General features: G+C 48.7%; 1 protein-coding gene across 1 annotated transcript in view; it reads left to right on the forward strand.

Moving 5' to 3' along the window:
* Window positions 1-246: 246 nt before the first annotated feature.
* The window catches only part of LOC143339691 (LIM zinc-binding domain-containing Nebulette-like), a 64708-nt gene continuing 52362 nt past the window's right edge, over window positions 247-12592 (forward strand). The window contains 4 exon segments of the mRNA XM_076761070.1: window positions 247-324; window positions 327-458; window positions 460-543; window positions 3171-3265. Of these exon segments, the coding sequence (XP_076617185.1) occupies window positions 247-324; window positions 327-458; window positions 460-543; window positions 3171-3265 (389 nt within the window).

Consider the following 12592-nt stretch of genomic DNA (forward strand, 5'->3'; position numbering starts at 1 on the left):
CACCCAAAAATAATTCATGGAAGATTCTCAATTTCGTACATTTGAGGATCTGGAAGCCTCAAATGTTTAACGTTTTGTTTAATTTAAACAATCGATTCATGAAATAGTTCCTGATCATTTTTATGCCATTTCTGTCATTTTCTGTTATGTGTTCTTTATTTTGAAGGGACGGTAAAGGCCCGCTTCCTGTTTTGTTCTCGCTGACTTCCGGTTTCCGCCTGGCTAACTCCCGCCAGCTTGTCGCGGATGGAGCTCTGGTCCCGGCGCAGCATCGGGCAGCTTTCAGACCGGACGCTGAGCCGCTGGGAGCCGGAGCGCAGCCGCACGTTTCAGCCGCTTCACTCAGTTCACTGCGCCGCCGGTGGAAGGGGGCTCAGCCGGGACCTGCGGGACTCTCGGCCGGGACAACATTAACTGTCTGTCTGTGGAACAAGTGGACCGAAGCTGCCGGAGAGCACCGAGGAGGTCTGGAGGATGAACCCTCAGTGCGCCCGCTGCGGGAAGATCGTCTACCCGACGGAGAAAGTCAGCTGCCTGGACAAGGTGAGCACTTTGTCTGCGGACAGGAAGGAGATCCAGGATCACTCAGGTGTTTTCAGTCTGCAGTGTGATTAACAGCATCGAAGTGGAGGTGATCAAAGGTGTGAGAAGTTTAAGGGACGCAGGTGGAAGGAAAACACTTTGAGATGATGAACACATCAGTGAGTCAGACTGACTCAAAGCAACACGGTGGAGATGAAAGTTAACCCGAAAGGGTCTGATGATCGAGCGATCAACCGATTGATTGATGAACGTCTGCTTTTTCACACATATTTCTGCTTTTAAATGTCAGTGAGTTGTGCTGACAGCAGAACTGCTCTGACATTCAGTTAACAATCATTTCCTCCTCCTGAAATGTCAGAAGACAAACAGAAATGTTAAATCCTTCATCGCTGAACAGAGGAAAGTGTGTGATTGATTAAAGTTGTCATCTGGTGACTTCCTGCCCTCTGATCCCTTCATTGAATGTATGTGATTGTCCTTCAGACCAGTTTTGAGCCTCTGATCATGACTGAGGTGCAGCAGACTTCAGGCTGGATGTGTGGAGTGTGAGCTTCACTGAGCTCACTGCGAACATCTCATCTCATTATCCAGCTCACCAAATGTTCCTTTGATGTTCCTCCATCAGCCTCTGAAGAGTCACAGCTTGTGATGACTTTGTCACATTTAACGAGGATTTTCTTTCCTGTTTGTGCTCAGCTGTCATGTTTCTGGCCCTGTATTTGCAGTAGTATTTATGTAGAAATACTCTGAATCAGTTTTATGTAATGCTTGAAGACCTTCACAGCAGTGGTAGAAGAGCACCAGTGATGATTCCATGATGATAACAGAGATGTTTAAGGCTCGTCTTTGCCTTTTGAAGCCTGAGCTCTGAAGTGAGTGTTGATTTTTGTGTAACAGTCTGTTGCATAATGGTGATGAATTATTAATTTCTCCTCAGCAGTCTCATGCGTTCACTGTCTGTCCTACGAGGCGTCAGATGACACAGCAGCATGTAGGCGCTGCACATCGTATCAGCTCCCACCGCTCATAATAAAAGAGTCCCGTTTCACTGAGCTGGACAGTGAACGAGCCTCCAGCTTCATCTGTCAGCATCCTGAAATCAGCTGGACCCAGTTTGTAGGAACCTTCAGTGAAAGCTGACGTGACACTGAGTGAAACAGTGTGAGAGGCAGCGATGTGGAGGCGAGGAGGCTGGCAAAGACAAAGAAGTGAGCAGAGAGAGAGAAACACAGAGGGCAGGAGAGAAAAATCATTCTGTCGTCCGTCCTTCACTAAAGCTCGTCTCATCAGGGCCTTCAGGACCAGGTGTCCCTGCAAACAGAGACACGAGAGACGCCCACATTTCAGGCGGGAATAGAAGCTGACAGGAGGCTGTATTTCTGCATATTTGTTACGTTTTCTGCTCTGTGTGGGAGGAGAAGTGTTCGCTCTGCACTGCTGCTGCTCTTATTGCAGCACAGGAAGTCAAACGTCACGTGAGGTTTTAGGAGCTTTTGCAGGTGCGTGAATCTTCATCACAGCTTTGACGTGAACGGGATGTTTGGATTCCTGTCGTCTCTGAACGATGGCTGAGACGTTCCACAGTCAACAAGCTTTGGTTTAACCTCCAATAACTGACTTTTTGGCCACTTGGGGGCAGCAGAAACAAGCTGACGCTGGTTTTCATTCATTCAAACTTTATTTAAATCGTGAAGCGTCACTGTGTTCGCTTCCAGTGACAGAACACGGTTAAAAGTCGCGTTAAGGTTAAAATGTGTGTTGAAATTCTTGCCTGCAGGAGTTTGAGCTTCAGCATTCATAGAAATCGTGAACAACACACGAGCACTTTGAAGTTTGTGGAAACCGTTGACGTTTCTACGATGAACTCGTGAGCTGAACACCTTCACCTGAGTCACACCTGTCACACCTGTCCGTCACTCACTGCGCTTCTCATTCGTCGTGTTCTTCCAAAGCAGTTAAGCTCAGCATCGATGCAGGAGGCACGTGACCACATTAACAAGTCAGACGTGTCAGTTAGTACCAGTTCGCTCTCGGAGGATTTGAATAATCCCGATGCGGAGCAGATGGAGGGCGACCTGAGCGAGCAGCGAGCTGACTGCCTGTCAGTCTTCATGCCGCCTGCAGCTGTGTTTATATTTAGTGCATGAGAGGTTTTCATTGGCTTCTCTCTAAACGCTAGCTGTCAAACTGCATCAACAGGAAACCCACGGCGGACAGTCCCGCCCCTGCTGTTTGATTGACAGGTGTGTTGTGAGAGGTGCAGAGCAGAGGACACGAAAGCGGCGCTCTTGGCCTGGAACCATTGTTTGACAGAAGCTCACTCGGTGTCGTCTCAGGACGCCGTTCAGTTGCCATGGAGACGGTTAAGTTGTTATCATGTGACCAACACTCCGTGGTCACATGATAACAACCAAACCATCTCCATGGCAACCGAGCAAATTCCATCGGCTAACCAAACACTGAGATGAGATTATTTTAGTCAAAAGTCTGAAAATAACTTTCTGAAACATGAGAACAAGTCTCAGTATTCATACATGACTCTGTGTGTGTGTGTGTGTGTGTGTGTGTGCGTGCGTGTGCGTGTGTGCATGTGTGTGTGCGTGTGTGTGTGTGTGTGTGGTCTCCAGAACTGGCATAAAGGATGTTTCCACTGTGAAGTTTGCAAGATGACCCTGAACATGAAGAACTACAAAGGATACGACAAGAAACCCTACTGCAACGCGTGAGTGCCGCTCTCTCTCTCAGTGGAACACAAAGGTCTCTCTCCCTCCCCTCCTCTCTCCCCTCTCTCTCTCCTGTCCCCCCTCCCTCCTCCCCCTTCTCTCTCTCTCCCTCCCCTCCCCTCCTGACCGTGTCCTCATACTCTCCACATCGTGCTGTTGATCAGCTCTTTGCTGTCTTTGTGTTGTCTGTGCTGAAAATGACCGTGTCGTCGATGTTGTTGTTGTCGTTGTTGTTTTCGTTGTTGTTGTCGTTGTTGTTGTTGTTGTCGTTGTTGTCGTTGTTGTTGTTGTCGTTGTTGTCGTTGTCGTTGTCGATGTTGTCGTTGTTGTTGTTGTTGTCGATGTTGTCGTTGTCGTTGTTGTCGTTGTTGTCGTTGTTGTTGTCGTTGTTGTCGTTGTCGTTGTTGTCGTTGTTGTCGTTGTTGTTGTCGTTGTTGTTGTCGTTGTTGTTGTTGTCGTTGTTGTCGTTGTTGTTGTTGTCGTTGTTGTTGTTGTTGTTGTCGTTGTTGTCGTCTTCTCTTTGTGACCTGTGTCAGAGCATGAACTCCGTCCTCCGTCTGGAGCTGCTGTTATTTCCTCCCTGTGTGCCGGCCTGCTTGCTGGCGACCCTGCCAGGTTTTTATAGCAGCTGGTTACGGTCCGCGGTTGTTTCGGGTGGTTTTGGTTGCGAGCCCGGCCCTGATTGGCTCCCGGCTGCTGCTTCTGTTTACAGCCCTGAATCTCTGCATTCCTCTGTGCTGCGAACAAGCTCTGCTGTCTGTATCTGTACGCTGTGACACGCTGCTCCACATGATGCTGAGGATAATGTTCTGACACCATCACTCAAGCCTGGATCTGCTTTGATGGATGCTGCGGCAGGGCAGAGCAGTGGCTCTGACCTTTGACCTCGTCGCTGTTGGTGGCTTACAGCGACGATCTGCGAGTGGAAGATAATGCTTTTAACTATTTTAAGCCTCATTTTCCTCCTTTCACAAACTTTCCACACATCTGATTTCTAAAGATGAGAAATCCTCGATGGAGCTGAATCTGTTGACGAAGAGGAGGGTGAAGAGGACACACCCTCCGTCAGACAGACCAGCGTTGACTTACCATGGAAGTGACCTTTGACCCTGTAAGCAAACTGCTCCTGAATGCTGCGTGGAGGCGTGAACTTGTGTGTTTGGTCCACGCAGCCGCGAAACGTTAGCGTCCTCAGATTCAAAGCTGGGATGTAAACGCCACGTCGACTCGTTTCGCCTCCTGTGGCTGATGTTTTATAACCTCCTCCTCACTGTGACGACCAGCCTCTCGTCCCACCTGTTCACTGTGCTGCTCTTCTGGAGTGTGTGTCAGTCTTCTGGAGTGTGTGTCAGTCTTCTGGAGTGTGTGTCAGTCTTTTGGAGTGTGTGTCAGTCTTCTGGAGTGAGGCCATTGAGTGTGTGTGCAGCAGCGTTTCCACAGGTCGCACTGCCTTCATCAGGTGCATTGAATCATGGTTACTGGAGTTGACTGCAGCTCATCACTGAACAGCTTTAAACTAGGAAACACAGGAGGAGGTGAAATGCATGATGGGAAGCACCCAACCTTTGACTGATGTCCAAACTTTGTCTCTTCAACTCCCAGATTAGAATTATTAATATAAGATTATTAAGATTTTAACTTGCACATTTTAGTTTCTGGCAGTTCTAATCATTTTGGTCGTTTGGACGTTGAAATGCTTTTTATCTGAAGGCTTCAGATTGGACTCTGGTGTCTTGTTGGAAGAGATTTATCCCACCTGATGGTAAAAATCTGAAAGAATAGAGCTCCTTAAAGGGGAAGCAGTGGAAAGCGAGGCCTCGTCAGCGTCGCACGTCTCATCAGCGCTCAAACCGGCGTCCTCAGACGCTGCTTGTCTTCAGAGCGACGGAGCCGTGGCGTGTTGTGGAAAAGCCCGGCAGCTTTGTTTTTCTTGGCTCTTTCTTTCTGACCTGTCTCCATTGTTGAGCTGTGGCTGCGGTCGACACGACAACAACAACTTCTGAATTGATGGGCTCGGCTCTGCGCTGCATTTCTTTCTATTCTTCTCTTCTGTCGCCGCTTCGGTCGATTCTCGAGGTTCTCGGGTCATAAAACATCCCACCGGATCCACAGAACGAGCAGAATCTGCACTTCCTGCTCTTGTTGTCTTCGCTGCTGTTCAGCTGTGTTTGTGAATACGGGACACAGTAAAGGGCAGCAGCTCTTTGCTGCTCACGATGCTGCTGTTTCTTAAATCTCCTTCAGACTCCAGAGAAATGTGCATCACAGCCAAGTGGGTCAGTGGTGGCACTGAGTCCTGTTTCACTCAACTACTTTTATTTCCCCACATCAGTTTTTAATGACAATAAATAACAATAATGCTGCGCTTCTCATTCCATTAGCTGCTGAGGTTTAACCAGCTGTTTTCTGGGAGGGTGGAGTCCTACACGCAGCAGGACGACGTCGCCTCACAATGTTTATATACAGTTACTAATTCACGCTAAACGTTCGTCCCTTCGTACGTCAATAAGAGAATAAAAACCGCTTTGTGAGCCTCGACTGTGCAGACTTTCAGATGTTGGAGCTGAGGCCGTCGAGCAGATGATGTTCATCTGCAGTTTTCTGAAATATTCACGCATACTTCTGTGTCTTGGGACGTGTGGGATCGTGTCTGCACTCAGACCCTGAACGGTAACAGGACAGTAAAAAGCAGCTTCTGTGTGGGTTTCGGAAAGGCCACGGCTCGTCTCTGAGGGAACTTAAAGGTCTGTGGATTTTGTGACCGCGGTCCCGTGCTCGCTAAGATCCTCTCTGCAGCTGAGGACGGGGAGGCCGAGCAGCAGGAGGGGGACCAGTGAGGAGACGGATTAAAGAAGCACATGAGACTGACTGGCCGACTTCATCAAAGGACTAAAACAACCAGAAAAGAGTTTTCACAAACTTACACTGAAGTTAAGATGGAAATCAGGCTCATTTTTAAAGTTTGAGACGGACAGAAACCACAGAGGAGCACACCTGAGGACGTGATTCCTACAGCAGGTCATTGGTTTTAATCTGCCCTCCGTGAACCAGGACACCCAATGACCTCTGAGCTGTTTGACAGTCAGAGTGTGAGCGCACACAAGGAATGTGACTCCGGTTTAACGCTGCACCCAGTGTGTTTACACAGTTCTTTAGGTCAGGTGTTCAATCAACTCATCATTAGAGCTGAAACAATTCACTGATTCGACCACTCGTCTGGAGAAGAGCCAAAGAGATGTTCCTGAAGGCATCTTCTCCCGGAGAAAAGCCTTCAGAGATGTTCCTGAAGGCATCTTCTCCTGAGCCTTCAGAGATGTTCCTGAAGGCATCTTCTCCTGGAGAAAAGCCTTCAGAGATGTTCCTGAAGGCATCTTCTCCTGAGCCTTCAGAGATGTTCCTGAAGGCATCTTCTCCCGGAGAAAAGCCTTCAGAGATGTTCTTGAAGGCATCTTCTCCTGGAGAAAAGCCTTCAGAGATGTTCCTGCAGGCATCTTCTCCTGAGCCTTCAGAGATGTTCCTGAAGGCATCTTCTCCTGGAGAAAAGCCCTCTGGTACGTTCGTTGTACGTTGTTACTGAGTCTGTGATTAAATTCCCCACGCTGGGTTTTTCTGTTTTAAATATGGCGGATCAGCCTTCTGGCTCAGGAGTTCATCCAGGTTTGGGTCCATTTCTCGTTTTAGCATCCATTTGATGAACGTCAGGGTCTAGTTTGTTCAGATCTGTGCAGACCCTCTGTGGCGTCTTTTGATTTGAACGGACAGACATTTAAAAAAGAAATCACAGCGAGAAATCTCTTTGCGTGACACTTCTCAGTCACAGATCTGTGACTTCATGATGAGCGAATCAGAAAACTGACAAACATCCAGCGACGTGGCCGAAGGTGGTCTGAAATAAGAAGCTCCAGCCTGCAGCAGCACAGAAACACTGCTGGTGACAGCAGGCGTCTTCCTGTGTGAGATACTCGTGTTTAATTGAGTTCCCCTTCGTGCTAATTAGTAATAATCAAAGCCGGTTATGTAACGCTGCTCAGCGGCTGCTCGTCTGAACAAGAGGACACGTGACCGACGTGACTGAAGCCTGAACGAGGGCACCTCTTCGCTCTTCCTCTGTGCGTCTGTGTGGAAGTCGACGTGTTAACGTGGTTTTAAACGTGGTGTGAATCTTAATAGCAGCTCAGATTGTTGTGATAAAGACTGTGTGATTATGTAACGCAGCGGCCCACATAACCCAGATTACTGCTGTCTCACTGTGCTCCTCAGCAGCGACAGGAAGAACATCTCCACTCACGTCTGTCTTCGTTGTCTCACTGAGACAGCAGAGACGCAGAGAGGGAGACAGAGCCTGCGTCAGCTGCAGGACATGACGACATTTACATTTACGGCATCTTAGACTGAACTGAAGGAGCCTCCTCTTAGGTCTATGACAGGCTAAACGTGGCTTTAGCATGGTGTTAGCATTGTGTTAGCGTTGTGTTAGCATTGTGTTAGCGTGGTGTTTGTGTTGCATGGCAGCTGCAGGAAGCTTTAAAGCTGATTCTGGGTGGTGCAGGGGTGGAGACTCGATGTGGCCGTAATGTGGTCATGAGATCTGATGAAAATCTCAGTTTTCCATGTTTCATTCCTCTGAAAATGACGATGAAAAGTCAAAGATAAAAGCATGTGGATGTAAAGGAGTAATGACAGAAGCATTTCTGGAAGAAACCGCCTGAGTTTGAGATTCTGTGGAAGTGAACAGAAATGTGTGAATCGTCTGAGGCCTGCACGCCAACCGCTCTTTCCACTGGTCAGAGGAACAGTCGACCAATCATAGCATAGGATAGCAATCATATTTAATGTTTTTCCAGGCTACTGCTTCTCACCTCAGGGTGGATTTTTGTGCCATAGCAGCAGCTGAGCGAACGGCTGATGGGCTCCGTTATTGGTCAGATCAAACGATGGAAAAGTCTGATTTCTCAGTAATTAAGTTGAACTTTTCGTAACTGCTGGCTGAAACATTAATCTCTCGCATCACTCAGTTATCCAAGAGGCTCCCGAGCTGCTGCTGCTAATCACACCAAGGCACCATTAAGAGGAGTTTGCTCCACTTTGCTGTTTTAGGATTCAAACCTGAGGCCGTCAGCTGAACGGGCCTCCGCTGGTTAACAGCAAAGAGCAGGCGAAGGGAAAGAGAGGAGACGGAGGACAAATCCGACTGTGAGAAACAAAGATGGAGAGAACGAGAGCGAGCTGCTGAGAGATCCAACAGGAAACTTATGTAACACTCCTAATCTTTCACGGCCGGAGTCGAGGATCCGCTGAAAGGGGACGAGGAGCGGCGGAGCCCGAACAAAGACCGAGCTCAGCACAGTTTTTAGACAGTGAACAGAAGGAGGTGAAGGATCTGAGGCTGGGAGTCATCGTGAGAGGAGGAGGAGGAGGAGGAGGAGGAGGAGGAGGAGAGGATGGAGGGATGAGTTGAAGGCTGGCCGAGAGCATCACGCATGAATGAGTGAGGAGAAAGACAGAGGACAGAGGGGACAGATCGCTGGGGACGGAGTCATGGTGTCCGTCCAGCGCTCTGTGTTCATTCAGCCGCTCGTTGTTTGCTGCTCCGCCATGTTTGGACGAGGTTGAATTATGTTTCCTCTCCACTCTGTCTTCAACTTCTCCTCCCTCTGTTTCCATTACTTTTTTATCCTCCTTTCCTCTCCTTTATCATGACCTCCTTTCCTTTTTTCTCCTCCCCTCTCTTTTCCTCTTCTCCTCTAATCCTTCCTTTCCTTTCTTTTTTCTCTTTTCGACTGAGCTCCTCTCTCCTCCTTTCGTTTCCTCCTTTCCTAACCTCTCCTCTCCTCTCCTCTCCTCTCCTCTCCTCTCCTCTCCTCTCCTCTCCTCTGTCAGCATGATGAAGATGAACTGTTAAGGCCGGTGAGGACGCTGTGGTCTCTTGTCAGCTCCTTAATAAAGACGTAAACCTCTTTTAGAAACACTACAGTTTGCTGACTGAGACTGTCAGAGGTCCTGTCCACTCAGCCAATCAGCTCCAGCCTCACCTGCAGGTGTGTGAGCAGGTTCAATAATTCCAGACTGCGGGCCTTTAGTGACGGCGACCTTCGGCCCTGCTTTGGTGAGAACATTCTCGTTCAGACTGCAGATGTGTGATCCTCTTCCTGTTATGGGGAAACTGGAGACTGTCGTGGAATCCAGAGAAAGACTTTGAAGCTTTTGTCCAAACGAGGACGTGATCAGAGACAAAGTGCAGTCACGTCTGTCGGCTCTGTGCAGAGGTGAAGCTGGACGGAGCTCATGCATTCAGTAACAAACAGCAGGCTGTAGCTGCATCTTCACTAATGAATCCATCGATAATCCACCGCTGACTGAGTCAAACTGGTCAAAGGTCTCACCAGTGGACCATAAAGAGACAGCCAATGAGGAGAAACTATGACTGCGCCTGTTTGAGGGACGCGGTGTCAGACATAAAGACTCACCTCTTTGATGAAGTGAGATGATGGAGGACGATCTTTTCCTCTCTCTGAGACGCAGCTCCTGCTCTGAACTTCCCTAATCGCAGCCGTGGATCAGCCCGGCAGCCAGCCATTAAATCCTCTGGGTGATAATATCTATAACTTGAATAAGCAGAGCCTGAATTAACTCCCTCATTTGTCACAGCCTTTTATCAGAGGCCGCCGCCAACAGAAAGGAAAGGAGGCGGCTGGAAGCGCTAAATGTTTCTGATGAAGGTGAACTAATTAAACACGAGTCGGTGCAGAGCTTCAGGCTTTAAAGTCGTCGCACAGCTTCTTGGACTCTTCCTGGAAAACCCCAGGTGTTCCAAGGAACGCCGTTGGAAAGGTGCCGTTTGATTGGTGCTTTCACGTCCTCCCAGCGTGTGGACACGGAGCAGCCCTGCAGGTTAGAGGCAGCAGCAGGAGGGAAACGATGATGAAGGCGGTTTGGATTGGTCTGTGGTGATGTGACTCTATGTCCTGATCAAGTGCCAGCAGATGTGAGCACATCTGTGTTTACTCCCCTGAATGGATAAAGCTTCAAAAGCCTTGCTCCTACATTTCCCATAATTCAACTGGATATCTTCTGTTACACCCCGTCTGCCTGGTAGACATCCACTACCGTCTCGCTCCTCGCTCCCACTTTGTAACGCAGGTCCTCTTGTCAAAACTCAAAGGCTTTGCCAAGATAACCCCGATGACATCACAGTGATGTCATGCGGGTCATTGCAGATTTGTCTGGCTCTTGATGCTTTGGACTTCACACGTTCACAGTTTAACATCGGGCACTGCGGCACAGTGAAATGTCAGCCAGTTGATCTTCCTCCGTTCTGCTCCAGATGGATCACCATGAAACTTGAGACATTCATGGTCCTCAGAGGGTTTTTGTGGCTTTTCAGAATTTAGTGCTAATTTCCAAATGTTAGCATGCTAACATGCTGCACTAACGCTGGGAACAAGGTCAACGTCATACCTGCTAAGCATCAGCACTGTGAGCGCGTTAGCGTGTTAGCATTTAGCTCCAGGCCTGCGAGCATGGCTGTCAGCTCTGAGTCCTGATGTTTTGTTGGAGGGTTGGAGCTGCAGACGTGATATTTGCATCACTACACTTCAACTTCACTTAATAGCTTCACACACATTTTCCTGCAGTCTGAATTTCACATTGTTGGTAACCCGAGGATCTGGATTAGAATTTAAAATGACGTCCTGAAGCTTTGGATCATGTTACCGGGTGTGTTTGTTCTGACTGACCTGCCGAAGAGTCTGCAGGGTTGAGCAGGTCCAAGAATTTGAATAGAAATGTCTCCGCTCTGCATCTCCATGAATATTTGAATATTTGGTTTCCTAAAATATGAATGTCTTCAGGCTTCTCTCAAAGATAAACATCAACAGTGAGCAGAGAGACATTAAGGAACTCTGGGACGCTGGTATCGTGTCGTTGAATACGTCTTTGCTGCAACCAAAATCCACTTTTGAAAAAGAGCGTTTGTGCACATTTTCCCACAGTTTTTCATGAAAATGCTCCCTGGTTGTCTAAGTGGTGTCAGTGATACGTGCAGAGACTCCTGCCTTGTTGTGACAGTAACACAGAACGCACTCGACTCAATATGTTCCCTTGATTTAAAGTCTGTTGTGCTGCTGAACTGACAGGAGCCGAGTCTGTCCTGAGCCCACGCTGAGTTTCATCAACACCTAAGCAGGAAGGTGGAGAGCAGCCAGACTGACCAGCAAGCACACACACACACACACACACACACACACACTGACGGAGAAACACACTCACACACACATTCAGCTGTCATCCCTGCCCTGTCTTCCTCCTCTTCATCTGTCTCCCTCGCAGTGATTCACCAAAAGAGCATCCATGTTGCTTCATGTCACTTTGTGAAGACACTCCCGCGTCAACACGTGGCGCCGTCCTCCCGTCCACGTGCAGACGGCGAGGAGGACAGAGGACGTGCAGCCGTGCCTCCTGCTCTACGTGGCATCAGGAAGCTGCTTCCATCCTGAGCTGAGAGACAGCGTGAGCAACGTGTGTGTCATGGATTTATTACTGCTGACGCCATGATGCTGCCTGCTGGTCCGGTGGCCAGCTCTGATCCTGCAACTGAAAACCAGCCATCAGACGAGAAGTCAGTCAGTACAACTGCTCACACAGCAGCTACAAACAAGGTCCACCATTGTCCTAGAGCTTCCTACACGGTCTCAGGCAAACATGACGAACAGCGTTTTGAATTTTCTAGCCATGTTCGTGGCTCAGGGTGGAGATGTCGCTCCACCAGCGGGTCCCCGAGGATCAACTCTCATAACTTTGATCCTCTGACTTTTCACCTTTTCGATCAAAATGTCCCAATTTTCATTTGTCCAACACTTTGATTTGTGACTTTCCCATCAGCCTCAGCTGTGCTTTGTGTTTTATCACATTATAACTGTGTTAGCATTGTCATCGTTAGCATGTTAGCTTGCAGCTCAAAGCCGTGCAGCTCAGCCGTGCAGCTCAAAGCCCCCCCCCCCGTCCGCCTTCTCTGCTTCGGTGTGTTTGAGTCATGAATGTAAAAATATTTGCTCTAACATTTTGTCTTCGACTGCATTCACATGAGCTCGTCCTCTCATGAGTTCATCCCACCCTCTGCTGCGTCGTGAACCAAACGTTCTTTGGACTGAGTCTGCACAGATGACGCTGCTCTTCCTCACGCTCACACGCGCTGACGCCGCGTCTGAACACCAGTTTGACTTCAGTGCGTCACTGCTGCCGAGAGTTGTCGTTTGGCAAATGCCACGGCAACGTCATACACAATGGTTAATCTAAATGTGTATCCACAACACACCCACGCACACACA

This window comes from Chaetodon auriga, chromosome 21 (genome assembly GCF_051107435.1).
Source record: "Chaetodon auriga isolate fChaAug3 chromosome 21, fChaAug3.hap1, whole genome shotgun sequence".
In the NCBI taxonomy this organism is placed as follows: Eukaryota; Metazoa; Chordata; class Actinopteri; order Chaetodontiformes; family Chaetodontidae; genus Chaetodon; species Chaetodon auriga.